Raw genomic sequence first — 15,263 nt, forward strand, 5'->3', positions numbered from 1 at the left:
CTGGAGCATGTCACCCTGCACACATCTCCGATGCTCTGTCACATGCATTAGGAGACTTGCACAGTCACCCTCATTTTACATATCAGAGCACTGAAGCTCAGAGGAGCTAAAATCGTCAACAGAACCAGTGTAAGAATCCAGATCCGCATTCAGAGTTCAGCTTTTACAGCAGAACCTTCCCCACCACACCACCCCATTATGTGAAAGGGGCAAGACCAGACCCTAAGAATCATGGGGCCTCCCCTAAGACTTCCCTGCCTCAGGCCTTTTTCCTGGGGAAAGGGCAGAGTCCCAGCTCTAGTTAGGCTCTCCATCCCCATCCCCATGCTCTCCCGAACAGAAAAAGGAAGGCTTAGTTCAAGTTTCAAACAAGAATTTATTCTTTCTTTCTTTTTTTTTTTAAAAAAGTACCAGGTACAATTTTTTCCTGTTTTTTTTTTTCAAGTTTTAGCAAATGCTTGTTCCCCTCAGCCCAGCCCCAGGTATCAGGGCTAAGGCTAGGTCAGAGTCTAGAGTGGGGAATGGGGTAGTTGATAACTACATGACTGAGTTTGAGGGGTGCCCCTCACCCCAACTGAGGTAGGTGGGTCAGAGTCTGGCCAGGTGAGAGGAGGCACCCCAGTCCTTGGCCCTGACTCTGTCCCCTGAACACCTTCCTCAGTCAGGACCCCAAAGCAAGGAGACACAGGCAGAAGGAGAGGGACAACCAGAGTCTGAAGTCCTAGATGAGGTGTGGTTGACACCTGTGTGTGTGTGCCTGCACGCATGCTCTCTCTCTCACACACATACACGTACACAGACACACACACACACACAAGTTGGCCTTCAGAGAGAGGTGAGAGGGTCGGGGAAGTGAAAGGAATAAGGAAGGACAGGGGAAGCTGAGTCTTTGGCTGGTGACTCAGTCCTTCCGGAATACTTCTCTGCTCTCAGCTGAGGGAGAGCAGTTCTCCTACAGCCCCCATATCAGCCTCTTCAACTCCTGAGGTTGGAGCAATATCTGAGAGTGGGAAAGGAGGAGGGGCAATGCCAATTATCAGGTTTGGGACGTTACCAAGGCAATCCAATTTGAATAAATTATAAATTAAAATAAATAAAATAATAAGTGGCCCCTGCCCAGGACAGGGAGGCAACGCTGGCATGACTTGCCTGGGAACTTAGGACAACCTCAGGGTAGCTCCAGTTCCTCCCCACTACCGCAGCTGGCCTGGGAAATCCAAGGGAGGGGGCAGGCACGTGGAGTACCCAGAGTAGGGCAGAGTGTGGTAAGATCAGAAGCTTTAAACACCCAAATAATCAGTTTGGGCATGAGCGTGGTGAGGGCTTTAATTCAAGCCTGAAGGGTCTCTCGCACCTCTCCACGTGTTTGCTCTGTCCAGGATGGAGCAGGATGGGCAGGTCCTTGGCCCACATGGGTTCAGGGCACTGACAATCAGGGCAAAGGTGAATAACGTGGATTGTGAGGGGCCTCAGTCACAGCCTGCAGTTCGTAGGGGAGCCCTGTGTCCAGTTCCAGGCTCCGGCGGGAAAAAAGCAGGCGGATGTCTCCATGCAGGCTTAAGCGGCCTGAGCGGGAGCTCCGGAACCTGGGGGAGGACAGGGTGATCAAAGTAAGACCCCAGACTGTAGACAAGCAAGGAGAGATGCTATTCAGGGAGGACATGCCTGGGTTGTGGAAAGGATATCCAGGGCCCTGTCCTCACCTGAGGTGCAACAAGTAGCAGAGGAGGCAGCGGGTGGGGCTAGCATTTCCCTCCTCACCCACAGGCACCAAAAAGAGGCGATGACGCAGGAAGGTCATGTGGGCAGCAGGCATGTCCGAGAAGTCAAAGGTCACGAGGAACATCTTCACCACAGTCTGGTTGGGGTTAAATAAGGTCTGGGGACAGGAAGGGCAAGGTTGGTAGGGTCTCGGGGATGTTTTCCTGTCCCCACTCCCACTCCCCCTCAGGGAAAACTCACCACTTGGATGGTGCCCACCTTGGGCACGCTGTAACCCTTCCTCCCCAGGGGGTTCAGGTCCACGACGCCCTGGGAAGGCCATGGAGCCATCAGACAAAGTAGGGTCTGGGAGATCCCTGAACACTCACCCATCTCCACAATCTCTCATTCTGGGACCTGGCCCCTGCCCTACACTAGAGTTCTCCCCACCTGGCTCTGACTCTTAGGCGAGAACATCTAAAGAATACTTCCAGAGCAGTTCTCCTGGGTTCCCTAACTCTGCTGGTCTCTGCCCAGGGTGCCCTTCCCAATAAAGTCTTTTGCTTTGTCAGTTAAGAAAAAAAAAAAGAATACCCCCTGCCCCCAACCCCTCATGCCCCTCATGAGCTAACTTTGGATTTAGGTCAGGTCATACCAGGAAGGGAGCCGGGGCATTTTGCTCAGAAACATCAAAGAAGGTGACAGTGACAGGCAGCGTGACATGCTGAGGGCAGTAGGATCCACTAGCTCCAATCTCTGCTGTGAAGCCCTCAATGTGGCCAGATGGTGCAAAGCGTCCTCGCAGCAATGATTCCTGGGGATGGGGTGGGAAAACATATTGTGAGACAGATGCTAGCTGTTTTCCTTACCCATCCAAGCCACACACACCACCATCCCTTCCCGCAAGATCCACCAATCAAGGAACCCAAGGGGAACTACCTCAAAGTTGCCCAACAGGGTACGGCTGATGGCGGGGGTAGGAACAGGGGAGGCACTGGGGGTGCTCAGCAGGCCTGGCCTCTTCCGGAGGCTTCGAAGGGAGCTCCTGGTAGGGGAGGGGACACACAAGTGGGTTGGCTTGAGGTATTCTGCTACGCTTGCTACTGTCCTTGGGCCCCACAATTTGCTACTACCTAGGGCTCCTTCCCTGAGGTCCCCCACCTTGGGGTTGGAAAAAGAATTACAGACATCTGCCCCATTTTCAGGGAGGGGCAGAGGGAGAAGCTGGTCACTTACAGCTTCAGGCGACAGGCACCTTTCAGCCTCCGCCCCATGGGACTGCAGTCTGTTGGGTCCTATGGAGAGGAAAGATTAGGGACAGAGATTGGGTGGAGGCCAGGTATGTTTGGAGCAGGGGCTCATCACAAGCTCTCATAGGAACAACCTCCCAAGCCCATCACCTTTCCTCACACAGATGTCCACTTAAGAGCAGACCACGTCCTCTCCTGGCTTACCAGCACAGGCTCCTTGGGCCCAGGCAGCAGGTGGCTCCAGAAGGGTGTGGCTTTGGCATCAGAACTGTTGGCAGCAGGAGGGTGGCCCAGGGTTCCCCGGCGCCTCCGAAGGGCTGGCCCTTCATCCTCAGAGCTGACATCCGGGGCTTCTCCAGCTGGAAGCAGCCTTCGCTTGGTGGGACAGGGGCCTGGAGGTCCAGGGCCAGGGGGTGTGTGCTCGGGGCTGTGCCCATTGGCAGTGCCAGGGGACTCCCTAGGCCAGGGGCTGCCCCCATTGCCCACGCCAGCCACTAGGCTCTTACCCCCTATTTGTGCAAGACTGTGCAAATCAGTGTCAAGTGTGTGCAGCTGGCCTGGAGGGGCTGGCCCTGGGGACTCCCCCAGGGACCCCTGTCCCCCAGGATGTGGGGAAGCCCAGTCTCTGGTGTGCAAAGTACTGCAGGAAGCATTTGATGGGGGCCAGGGGGGACTCCGGGCCCCTGAAGTCCAAGGTGAGGTGGAGCTACCTCCCTGTTCCACAACACAGAGGCCATGATGGCAGAAATGTTGGCTGGCCACGCCCAGTCCCAGCCCCAGTCCCTCTGGGCCCAATAGCCCCAGACTAGGTGGTTCTTCAGGGGGTACTCCCTCTTTGGCCCCCAGCCCAGGGCCTCTCTTCAGCTCCCGGGGACCCTCAGTGGGTGGGGCTGGCCGTTTCAGGGCCCTATGAGGCTCGGAGGCACCAGCTGGAGGGGAAAAGATGGATACCTGGTAGACCCCGGGGGATGTTGCCCCCCCCGCCGGGCTGTAGCCCATGAGCAGGCCACCCTGGAGGGCCCCCTGCCTGACTGCAGGCTGTGAAGGGCCAGCCTCTGGCTCTGAGGATGGAGACGGCTCCGCCTGCACGTGGCGCATGAAGCCCCCCCTTGGGTCAGGGGGGACCCCCCCCAGAGCCTTTATGCTGGGCCTGGGCTGGGGGGCCTGGGGACATCTGTGCAAGAGAAGAGAAGAAAAGATGGTCAGGGCAATCAGTGAATCATCTCCCTCCCAGGTGAATTTCAGATCCTCCCCTGGACTGAAGAGGTGAGCTTGTGAGGTTCCTGGGGGCGAAGGTGTCCCAATCTAATACCTTCAGATGGACTAATGGAATATAAAGGCCACTCGCAGAACTTCTGAGAAGGTGACACATTTAGCTCAGGTTTCTAACTGTACCTGCTCCTCCTCCCTCTCCTTGGCACTCACCCCGATAAAGAGGCCTTAAGCCTAGCTGTGTGTTCCCTCTTCCTGACTGATGCCTTGCTCTCCTAGCTGGCAGTCTGGTCCATGCCTGCTGCACTGGCGAGGTGACTGCCACCATTCCGTGCAGCTCCTAGGCTCAGCTGGACCCTGAGGAGAGAAAAACAGACATAAGCCAGGATCTCTGGAGCCAGCAGTAAGGCTGCTCTCCAACTGTCAGCTAACAGAGTATACGCCAGGACATCCTCCTCCAGTATGAGGAGCCCTTCAGAAACAGAAGGGGCAGTCTTGGGATCCAGGGCCCAGAGGGCAGAACTGGGCTACACAAGGAGTTACAGAGAGGCAGGTCTTAGCTCATTGTAATAAGGATGTGACAAGTAAGTTGAGGCAGGATAACTACTTATCAGGGCCACCAGCTAGGGGACTCCTGCCCTGAATGAGAGGGGGGATGAGATACCCCAAGATCCAAGAGACCATGCCAACTGAGAGGTGGCCAAAGCAAGAATTCAACTCTCCTAGTCAAGGCCACTGAGTTGCACAACTCCTTCCCACATACCTATCTCTAAAGGGACAAGTGCCATCCCATAACCCTAAGGGCAGAAGTCTTACAGAAACTTACATCCCCAACAGCGCTCCTTAGAAGTACAAACTTCAGGTCAGCTCAAAGTGGGCCCTTCAGCATTAAACTCCCAATTGGCCCCAGAAGTCTGTCCCTTTAACAGGAAGCAACAAATCTAACCAAAAACAAGTCTAGAGGGGGCAGGGTGGGGGAGGAAGCACTGCTAGAAGGCACTTCCCAGGGCCTACCCCTCCCCCTACCTAGGCCCTGCAAACTAGTGATAAGACAGTGACAGTCAGAGAGCAGGAGTACCTCGCCACTCCTCCCCAACACATCCAACACCCAAAAACCAAAACCACTGCTTTTCTGTCAGGGTACAAGATGGTCTTCACTGACTAGTCCACCCTCAGGAGTCCATATTGCGTGAGGGGATGTCCAGTTGAAGGCCATCTTCCTTCATGGGAGAAAACATTGCCCCCAGGATCAAGCTTATCCTTTGGTCAGTAGCCTGTGCTGCCTGCTATCCACAAAACCCTTTCTCATCCAAGGAATGTCCCCTTATGCCTACCGGAGTCTTAACCTTCCTTGGCTAGGCCAAATGCCATCCTCTCCATAAAGCCTACTACGGCCACCCTGGACCATAAATGTCTGTCTCTTCTGAGACCTCACCTATAGCAGTACCATTATCTCCTGTAACCCACTGACAGCTTTGTTTGCTCCTGCGGGTAAGACATCTTGTAGACTGACCATAGGGTTCTTGAGGATAGGTTTGTACTTCACTCCTCTGCCCAACTCCAAGCACAGGGGTAAGCACATAGCAGGGCTCAAAAGAGTAAAATGCAAGTCCCAGAGATCTGGGCAGCAGTCCTGACAGTGCAGAGAAAAACTCCCAGAATATGAGAGAAGCAGGGAGATTAACTGTATAGGGAAAATCAGCAACAACAAAGATGGGGGTGGGGGGCTTCCCTGGTGGCACAGTGGTTAAGAATCTGCCCACCAATGCGAGGGACACAGGTTCATGCCCTGGTCCGGGAAGATTCCACATGCCACGGAGCAACTAAGCCCGTGCGCCACAACTACTGAGCCTGCGCTCTAGAGTCCGCGAGCCACAACTACTAAGCCCGTGTGCCACAACTACCAAAGCCCACATGCCTAGAGCCTGTGCTCCGTAACAAGAGAAGCCACTGCAATGAGAAGCCCGAGCCTCCGCTCGCGCAACTAGAGAAAGCCCACGTGCAGCAATGAAGACCCAGCGCCGCCAAAAATAAATAAATAAAATAAATTAAAGATGGGGGTGGGATGCAGGGAGAAAGGGGAGCTTTGCATCCAGGGACTGGAAAACTCTCCTACACCAAGTTCCCATCACTGCACTATCCTACACTATCCTATTTCACCAAGTTCTCATTAGAACTGGAAGCCCTAAGAAAATTCTGGTTCCCTGTGGTGGGTGGGGCGTCTGGAAAGGGCAGAACGCCAATGGCAGCATTGTCAGAGGGTACGACCTGTACTAATCTCTTCCCTCCTTTCCTCTACCCATGCTATACAGATTCAGGAAGGGCCTTTTCCTTAGCACTCCCACCCCTAAGTCATCCCATCATCCCAGTTGACCTCTTGAGCCCTTGCCCTGGGGAAGCCAGGTGATGACATGATGCCCTACTTGACTCCAGCATGGCTGGCACCTGCTCATTACCCCAGAGCCCTCTCAGTTCCTGCCCTGTCAATGAAAATCTCTAAGACTCACTTTCCTGCCACCCAGCCAGTCTGGCTCTAGACCATGGCTTCAAGCTGACTCATGGGGCAGGACTTGGCAGGGGAGGGGCAGGGTAGGCCAAATCTCACTCTGTGCAGGGGGTGGGCAGCAGCTGGCGTCAAACATCTGTGCCAGGCTGTGGCTGGCAAGGACTACAGCTCCCAACATACCAAGGGAGCAAGGCCAGCAAAAACAACAAGTCCCAGAATACCACGGGGTCTGTACCCTCAGACACCTGCTAGGCCTGGGAGGTGGGGTAGGTGGGTGTTGAGCTGCCAGGCTCACTCTCCCCTTCAGTATTAAAGATATCCATTTCTACGCTGATCAAGGAAGGTGGCCGGAAGGAGAATTCCTCTCCATGTGCTTTTCACCTTCACGCCATTCAGAAGGAACTGCTGCCCGCTGCTCTACATTTTGTACCTGCACACGTCTACACTAGCTACGGGGGCTGTTCCCATGGACCACTACTGTGGGTAGAAAGGTTAACCTCTGCCCTCTCACCAACCCCTTGCCTCTCTCTCTGGCCTAGAGCCCTCCACCCTCCGTGGAGAGGAAGCAAATCTTAGCACCTCCTCCAAAATGAGCCCAGTAGACTCACCCCAGCACCCCGGCTCCAGGACTCCTTGTTCTGACCGATCCCCCCCACCCCCTGCTTAGCCTCCCAGGTCCTTTCTCTCCCCCCTCCTCCCCACAGCCTGGGACAGGCCCCATTCCCTACTGGAGCTTCGGAGATTTGCTATTTCCCCCTAGCACAAACTCACCCCGTTCCCAGACTGGCTCCGCCGCGGCGCCGCTGCTCCAGGCCCTTCCGTCCCGTCCCGGTCCCTCCCCTCGAATGCCCGATCCTCCCCACCACGGGCCCCCAACCCAGACAAAGGGTGGCTCAGCCTGAGCCCTGCTCTGTTAGGATCTTCTCTGTTCAGCTTCGTGTGCAACACTAGCGAGCCCTGGCGCCCGCCGACCCCCCTCACCCTCCGCCCCCCATGGGCAGCGACCATGCTAATTGGCCTAAAGGAGGCCAGCCTCCCCACGACCTCAAGCGTGAGGCACGCCCCCTCCAAGAGACGCAAGCCCATTGGTCCACGGGGGGGGGCCGGCCTACATAGGGTCGCCCCGCCCATCTCCTTAACCTCTCAGTTGCAGGAGTCCAAAGCAGCTCTCAGCCCTGCCTTTTAACCCTTTGAAAGACGTAGGCCTCCCACTTTTCACCCCTCCCTTCCTCTTCAGAGGCGGGTCAGTAGGACAACCTAGGGCGTTCACAGGCAAAGTTCGACAATCCCCAAAGTCAGCTTGCTCTTTCAACACCAGATCCCAAATATCCCCACTCCCGTTCATCTCTCCATGCCTTGCAAACCAGAGGTCCAGAGACCAGAGGGCTGTTGAATCCCAGGAAGCTTCCTTCGTGCCAGGGCAGATGAAAAGGTCTTGAAGTGGGATCTCATCTCTTTCCACTGAGAAATAGTATTGTTCCTCTCTTACTCTATATTGATGTTCTTTTGCCTTCATTAGAGGGGCCCCAAGGGCTCCCGAGATAGGGATACCTTTTAATTCAGGAACTAGACATCATCCTTTGTGCCTCTAAACTTCCATTCTGAGATCAGGCTGCTTCAGCCCTTCTGCACTCTTTCTATTCATCAGCCCCTGTTCAAGGAGGCAGAGCACCCAGGGGAAGAAGTGGGATAGGAAGGCTCCTGCCCAGAGTAGGGGGAAATATGCCCAACTCTTCTGACAGAGCTCACCCCCATGACTCACAGCTCCCTCGAAACTCCCCACCCTCCCCCTGAGTCACTGGGCCCCAAGCCCAGCCCAGACCCAACCAAATTAAGTGGCAGCAGAACCAGCATTCCTAATTCTTATTCTCTTACCCTTTAAATGACCAGGATGGAAACCTTTGCAAGGATTAGACATTAAAAGACACTTTTTAGAGGGGCTGATCTACGGGCAAGCTAAGAAAATAAACAGTCCTGCCTACCTTTCCCTCTGCACTTGTGAAGTCAGACAGTTTGGAGCTTAAGAGGTTTCTAAGACTCAGGTCTCCCACAAAACAAGAGGCAAACACCAGAGCCAAAAGAGGAAAGACTCAAACTGAGACCCTAGAGAATTAGCATCAGCCAGGGCAGGCTCCCTGGCTGTGCCTCCAGAAGAGCGGGAGTGCATTCTTTTATAGTTCAGAAGCCACAGAAGCCCCAAGGTCCTTGTTTCTACCTTGCTTGTAGTGGTGGGCCCTAAGGGCCCTGAGGTTGTCACTGGACAGTAAAATGAGGCTCTCCTCCCCTACTTCCTCCCTGTGCCCTAGACTTAGGAAGGACAACCAAGTAACAGTTCCTCTAGCCTCCTTTCTCCTTACCTCAGACCAGGGGAAAAACGCTGAAAAAGAACCCAGTTGCCGTGGACTGACTTCCTTGCTGGTTCCCTAATTCTAAGGAACGGGATTTAGGAAATTTTCAACACCCTGAACAAAATTGCAGAGTACCAATGTAAAAGCCCACTTGCCTTAGTAAAAGCTTACTGGGAAGACAGGTAGACAAAGAACACTGTAGGAAAGGAGTAATTCCTTGGTGACCCCACCTTGTTCTATCTAACTGCCACTACCATAGGTCCAGGCCTTAGTTATTTGCAAAAGTCAGGGGGCAGAAGTTCAGGGGGAAGGATCAAAGATGTTCTAGGCCTCAGTGTGTACTGGGAAAGCAAGCAGCATGGTACAATCAAGAGGCTTTACCTAGCTGCCTTAAATTCTTACCCTGCTTTATTTTTTTCATAACAGTTATCACCAGCTGACACTTCTCCCTCTTTCCCCTTCCCCCTCCCTCTCCCCTCTTTCTCTCCCTTCCCAGCCACACACACATTTATTTCTCCCCCTATTAGAATGGAAGCTCCATGAGAACAGCAACTTCGTCCATTTTGTTCATGCTGGTATTCCCAGAATCAGCATCAGTGCCTGGCACATAATAGGTGCTCAATAAACACTGGCTGAAAGAAACAATGAGCCCTGGGCTGAGTAAAGAGCAATCAGGAGACCTGGATCCTAACACCTGCTCTCTCACTGTGAGACCTGGAGAAAATCTCAGTCTCTTTGTTAATTTCCAAATCTGTAAAAATGAGCATTTGTATAGACATTGAGGGCCTCTACAATTCGGACCTTATACTGCTATAATTCTAATGGCTGCTGTTCACTCATATCCATTTTCAGAGGATGGATCCAAGCATCTGAATGCACTGCTGCCTGTACCGAAGCAGAAAGTCTATATACTCCAGCCTCTGCACAGCAAACTGATGCCCTTTCTCTTCACGCTCCACCCACTCACACAAATGCCTCAGTCTTGAGGAAGCTGGAGTGAGTCCGCCCTAAGCCCGCCTCTCAGAGAGACAGTCTGGGAAGCTGTGTTGCCATAGCAATCAGCTCCTCCTCAAAGGTTTCAGCCTGCCCTCCTTTACCCCACCCTACCCCACGGCTTTGTCTGGCTTCAGCACCCCCTCCCTCCCCAGCCAGTCTCTCAGCCAGAGGAGACTGGCTTGGGGCCCCTTTCAGCAACACTGTCACACTCATTCAGCCACTGTGTGGAAAACGGGGCTTTCTCACCCTCCCCCAGCCTGCCCAGGGGCAAAAAGAGCTCTGGCACTACATCAAGTCCCCTCAGGGAACCAGAGGAGCCGCCACAAGGACTAGGCCCTAGTCTCAGTTCTGATAGTTTCTAAGCCAGGAGGGTGGGGAGCCATTCCCTCTCCCTCCCCCAGCAGAGACTGGAACCTCACATCCCTTCCCAAGTTCAGCCGACAATAGTGGCCCACCTCTCAAAACATGCCTCATAGACTTTCAGTACTTCTCACCATTTCCCCTTCTCACAGAAGCCCAGAATTTTCGAGGGGCCTAGGGTTCCCTACCCAGGAGAAGGAAAAGTGTGGGGAAATCAGTTTGCGGCAAGTGGTAAAAAGGTGTCTACCATTCACTTGGGGGGCTGTTGGGAGAGACCTCTGCAGTAGTGAGGGCAAGGTCTGGGCCTTGCTGCTGGTTACTTAGGTCTCTGGCCACGGAGTACGAAGTCTGGGGCAGGGCACAGCTCCTAGACAGGCAAGGACCAGGCCAGGCCCCAGGGTGAGGAAGGAAGTGGGAAATGAGCACACCCAGAGCATAAGGGCAGAGCAAAGTGGGGGAGGAGGGGGAAGACAGGGACCAAGGCAAGCTTCTAGGAGGAACAGGAACTAGAGTGGGGGGATAACAGGAACCGAAGCAGGGGAAGGGTCCCCAGGGACACCAGCTAAGGGGAAAAAACCTGTCTCAGCCAGACAGATCCAAATACTGAGAGAGTCACACAAGCCCTAGTGGCAAGTAGGGCCTGGATCCTCTCTAAGAGTGCTCAGGCCTGAAGGTAGAGTTAGGAGCTGATGAGCCGGGAACACCACAGACTGGCTTCTTCACCCCCCTAATTCCAACACCCTCATTCCTGAAACACAGTACACAAACATCTTCCCGGAGTCTCTACAATGCCCCCAGACTTTCTCAAAGCACTAGGGGTTCTTCCCTCCCCAGATGGGACCTGCAACCCCTTCCCCTCACACAGTGCCCACAGCCCCATCCCTTCTTCCTCCACACAGCCCCTCCCACACTCCGGACCACCAGCCCGTCTCCATCACACGACACCCGCCCTTTCCCTTAAAGCGCTTCAGATCCCCTCCCCCTCAAGTGTCGTCTGAACTCTCCACTTGTGATAGCGACCTGACCCCCTCACATTGTACTTCCCACCTCACAAAGCACTCCCGCCCCTCCCGCGCAAGGGCTACTGGAGAATGCACCTCCTAGCCCCTACACTGAGCCCCCAACTCCTCCCCCAACTGTTTCCCTCCCCCCCCACCCATCATTTCTCTAGATCCTCTCCTTCCCTAACGTGATCCCCCCCTCCTCATGTCTGCCCAAGCGCACCCCCGTCCTTGTCCCTTCTTCCACATGCACCCCGCCACACACCTGTAGTTCCGTGAGTCCCGTTGCACCTGGGGAGGTAATGGATTGAGGCATTTACACAGCAGCCCTAGCTGCAGCCTCGGCCTGCAACCCGCGCCCCTTTGGTCCGAGCCCCGCCCCCGCAACGACGGGACCCCCCCTCCCCCTTGTCCCACCTCCCACCTTCCCCTGGCTCCTCCCCTCTCCCAATTTCTTTAATCCTGGGGCTCCTCCCCTGTAATCCAGGTCCCGCCCCTCCCTGGCCTCCGCCCCTTCTCCTCTCGGCGTCTCCCCATTGAATTTCTGCTTGTCCCTCGTCCCACCCCTGATCCCCGCCCCCTTTTGGTCTCTCCGCCTTTCACTAGGACCCGCCCCCTCGGATTCCAGGTTGGCAGAACCCGTGCCAGGCTCCCTTCCCCTGCTAGCCCCCTCCCATCTCGGAGCCTCTCCTCCCCCTCTCCCCTTCTCCCGCTTGCCTCACCCTGGAGCTGGCTCTCCAGCCCGGAATCGCTGGCTCTGATTGGCTGCGGCAGCCCCAATGGATGGCGGAGGAGACAAAGTGATGGTTGCAGGTCGCCTGAGGTCCCACCCCGGCCACGTGCGGCTGCTGTGATGACAGGTCTAGAGGGGCGGGACCTCGGCCCGCAGTCGGCGGCCTAGGCTGACCGGATCCGGCCAGAGGTAGGGAGCCAGAACCAGCGCCAAAGCGTCAGCCTGCGGGCGCCAAGCCTGAGTGGGGCCCTCCTAGGCTTTCGAGCCGGTGTGAGCTGCCTGCGAAACTTGAACCTCTTAGTGAAGCCGTCTGCGTTAGCGCGCTTATTTGCCCTAATGGGGGAGGTCTGTGGGGTTTGCAAAGCAGTGCCATGAGTCTCAGGATTCTGTGAAAATGCGGGAATCTGATTGGCGGGGTCTCAAGACTGTGAGGATGAGCAGTTTCCGCAGCCTACCCTTTGCGGGAGATTCTGAATTTTGAGAGACTGGCAGTACAAGTCAGATCTGTACCTGTGGAGGTAGGTCAGCAAGAAGTCTGTAAATTTATGAGCCTAAGTATTAATACGGAGTTATGGGAGCCTGCAATCGCCGGAGAAAAGAAGAGCCTTTGCTTTGTACAAGTGTCGATTGAACTATGTGACAGTTACATATATTCTGTAATTTAATTAGCGCTTGAATCTTCTCTCCAACTACCCCCAGCCCCACGGGTTCCCGAGATACAGCAGGGGAAGTCGACGCTTTACGAGCTACCGGTAGATGGCAGCACAGGACCCTTGCAGAACTCAGTGGCTCTGAGCCCGGGGCCTGGCGGGCTTCCCTCTGGAGCCAGCGGTATTGATGGCTGTGTGATGGACTGGACATGTTAAAGTTCTCTCAAAGTCTCAGATTCTTTAGATCTCTGTGACTTTCTTTCTGTGAGTAGTTAACTTAAGCGGCTTTACTGAACACCAGTGGTGTGCTAGGAAAAATGAAAAAAGAGAAAAAGAAAAAAACAATTTTTCTTCCCTTATGGAACTTGTTCCGATTGTCATACAAATACCTCTATAATCCAAGAGAGTAAAGTTGGAAGGGTTTTGTGTAGTGGAAAAAGCTCAAAGTTTGAAGTCATTTGGTTTGGTCTCTGAACTTTGGGTAAGGAGTATTTACTAGCTGTATGAATTTGGGTAAATTACTTGACTTTTTAAAAATAAACTTTTAATTTTAGATGTACAAAAAATTTGTGAAGATAGTACAGAAAGTTTCCATATACCCCACACCCAATTTGCCCTCTTATTAACATCTTACATTAGTATGGTTTGTGTGCTACAATTAATCAATAATATTGATACATTATTATTAACTAAAGTCCATACTTTATTCATATTTCCTTAGTTTTTACCTCAAGTCCTTTTTCTATTCCAGGATCCCATCCAGGATAGCACATTACATTTAGTTGTCATGTCTCCTTAGACTCCTCTTGACTGTGACAGTTTCTCAGACTTCCTTGTTTTTGATGACCTTGACAGTTTGGTTTTTTTTTGTTTGTTTTGTTTGTTTGTTTTTTTGCGGTACGCGGGCCTCTCACTGTTGTGGCCTCTCCCGTTGCGGAGCACAGGCTCCGGACGCGCAGGCTCAGCGACCATGGCTCACGGGCCTAGCAGCTCCGCGGCACGTGGGATCTTCTCGGACCGGGGCACGAACCCGTGTCCCCTGCATCGGCAGGCGGACTCTCAACCACTGCGCCACCAGGGAAGCCCGACCTTGACAGTTTTATAGACCTTGACAGTTTTATAGAGTACTGATCAGGTGTTTTGTAGAATGTCTTTCAGTTGGAATTTGTCTGATGATTTTCTCATAATTAGACTGGGGTTATGGGTTTCTGGGAGGAAGATCCCAGAGATAAAGTGTCAGTTTCATCACTTAGTATATGTATGTGAATATGTATCTATGGTATGTTTACATATACAACATTGGCCTTATACTGTATTTTCCTATTACAGTCTTTTTTTTTAAACTAGTGGCTCCTAAACATTCTCTGAATCTTTCTTCTTCTACAAGATTTAAAAAATTTCTTTATGAAATATTTTAGGCATTCAGAAAGTTGTAAAGAATACTGTAACAAACCCACATTCTTTTCACACAGCTTTATCAGATCTTAGTATTTTACCACCACATTTGCTTCAAATTCTCTTTTAAGGAAATTAATATTTCAGATAAAGTTGAGCTTATATATACTTCTTCCTAATCTCATTCCTGTTTCTCCCTTGTTCTTCATCTTCTCTTCCCAGAAGTAACCAATATCTTGAATTGGTGTTTATTTTTCCTCTGCAATTTTAAGAATAAAATTATTGACTGATGTACATGAATTTCTATTGGGTATATACCTCGGAGTAGAACTGCTCAGTCATACGGCATGTTTATGTTCAGCTTTAGTAGGTATCACCAACATTTTTTTCCAAAGAGATTCTAACAGTTCACATTCCCACAACAAGGTCTAGTTTCTCTACATCCTTACCAACTCTTGAGGTTGTCAATTTTTAAAAAAATTTTATTTTATTTATTTTTTATACAGCAGGTTCCTATTATTTATCCACATATTAGTGTATATATGTCAATCCCAAACTCCCAACTCATCACACACCCCCACCCAGCCACTTTTCCCCCTGATGTCCATATGTTTGTTCTCTACATCTGTCTCTCTATTTCTGCCCTGCAAACCGGTTCATCTGTACCATTTTTCTAGGTTCCACATATATGCATTAATATACGATATTTGTTTTTCTCTTTCTGACTTAATTCACTCTGTATGACAGTCTCTACATCCGTCCACGTCTCTACAAAAGACCCAATTTTGTTCCTTTTTATGGAAGAGTAATATTCCATTGTATATATGTACCACATCTTCTTTAGCCATTCGTCTCTTGATGGGCATTTAGGTTGCTTCCATGACCTGGCTATTGTAAATAGTGCTGCAATGAACATTGAGGTTTTTTTTTGTTTGTTTTGTTTGTTTGTTTTTTTTAATACTGAGCTGCATGAGCTGCTTATATATGTTGAAGGTTAATCTTTTGCCTGTTGATTCATTTGCAAATATTTTCTTCCACTCTGAGGGTTGTCTTTTTGTCTTGTTTGTAGTTTCCTTTGCTTGGCAAAAGCTCTTATGTTTCATTAGTTCCC

General features: G+C 52.1%; 1 protein-coding gene across 2 annotated transcripts; it reads right to left on the reverse strand.

Moving 5' to 3' along the window:
• Window positions 1-364: 364 nt before the first annotated feature.
• ATOSB (atos homolog B) lies at window positions 365-11,747 on the reverse strand. 2 transcript variants are annotated; one of them, XM_024763047.1, is made up of 9 exons: window positions 11,640-11,747; window positions 4,377-4,520; window positions 3,156-4,125; window positions 2,938-2,996; window positions 2,641-2,746; window positions 2,357-2,515; window positions 1,963-2,031; window positions 1,704-1,879; window positions 365-1,586 (listed from the first exon to the last, which is right to left on the reverse strand). In XM_024763047.1, the coding sequence occupies exons 3-9, from the start codon at window positions 4,047-4,049 to the stop codon at window positions 1,433-1,435; spliced, it is 1,617 nt and encodes a 538-aa protein (XP_024618815.1). In that variant the 5' UTR covers window positions 4,050-4,125; window positions 4,377-4,520; window positions 11,640-11,747; the 3' UTR covers window positions 365-1,432. The 2 variants fall into 2 exon arrangements, with proteins under 2 accessions (XP_024618815.1, XP_024618814.1); XM_024763046.1 differs by lacking the exon at window positions 11,640-11,747 and adding an exon at window positions 7,441-7,608.
• Window positions 11,748-15,263: the final 3,516 nt, after the last annotated feature.

This window comes from Neophocaena asiaeorientalis, unplaced genomic scaffold (genome assembly GCF_003031525.2).
Source record: "Neophocaena asiaeorientalis asiaeorientalis breed wild unplaced genomic scaffold, Neophocaena_asiaeorientalis_V1.1 scaffold449, whole genome shotgun sequence".
Classification (NCBI taxonomy): Eukaryota; Metazoa; Chordata; class Mammalia; order Artiodactyla; family Phocoenidae; genus Neophocaena; species Neophocaena asiaeorientalis.

Excerpts from the sequence above, each read along its gene's own strand:
- ATOSB (XM_024763047.1), bottom strand. The coding sequence starts at position 4,049 with ATGCGCCACGTGCAGGCGGAGCCGTCTCCATCCTCAGAGCCAGAGGCT. Across the intron at positions 2,516-2,640 it reads CCCTGTTGGGCAACTTTGAG|GAATCATTGCTGCGAGGACG; the intron begins GTAGTTCCCCTT and ends CCCCATCCCCAG. Across the intron at positions 2,032-2,356 it reads ATGCCCCGGCTCCCTTCCTG|GGCGTCGTGGACCTGAACCC; the intron begins GTATGACCTGAC and ends TGGCCTTCCCAG.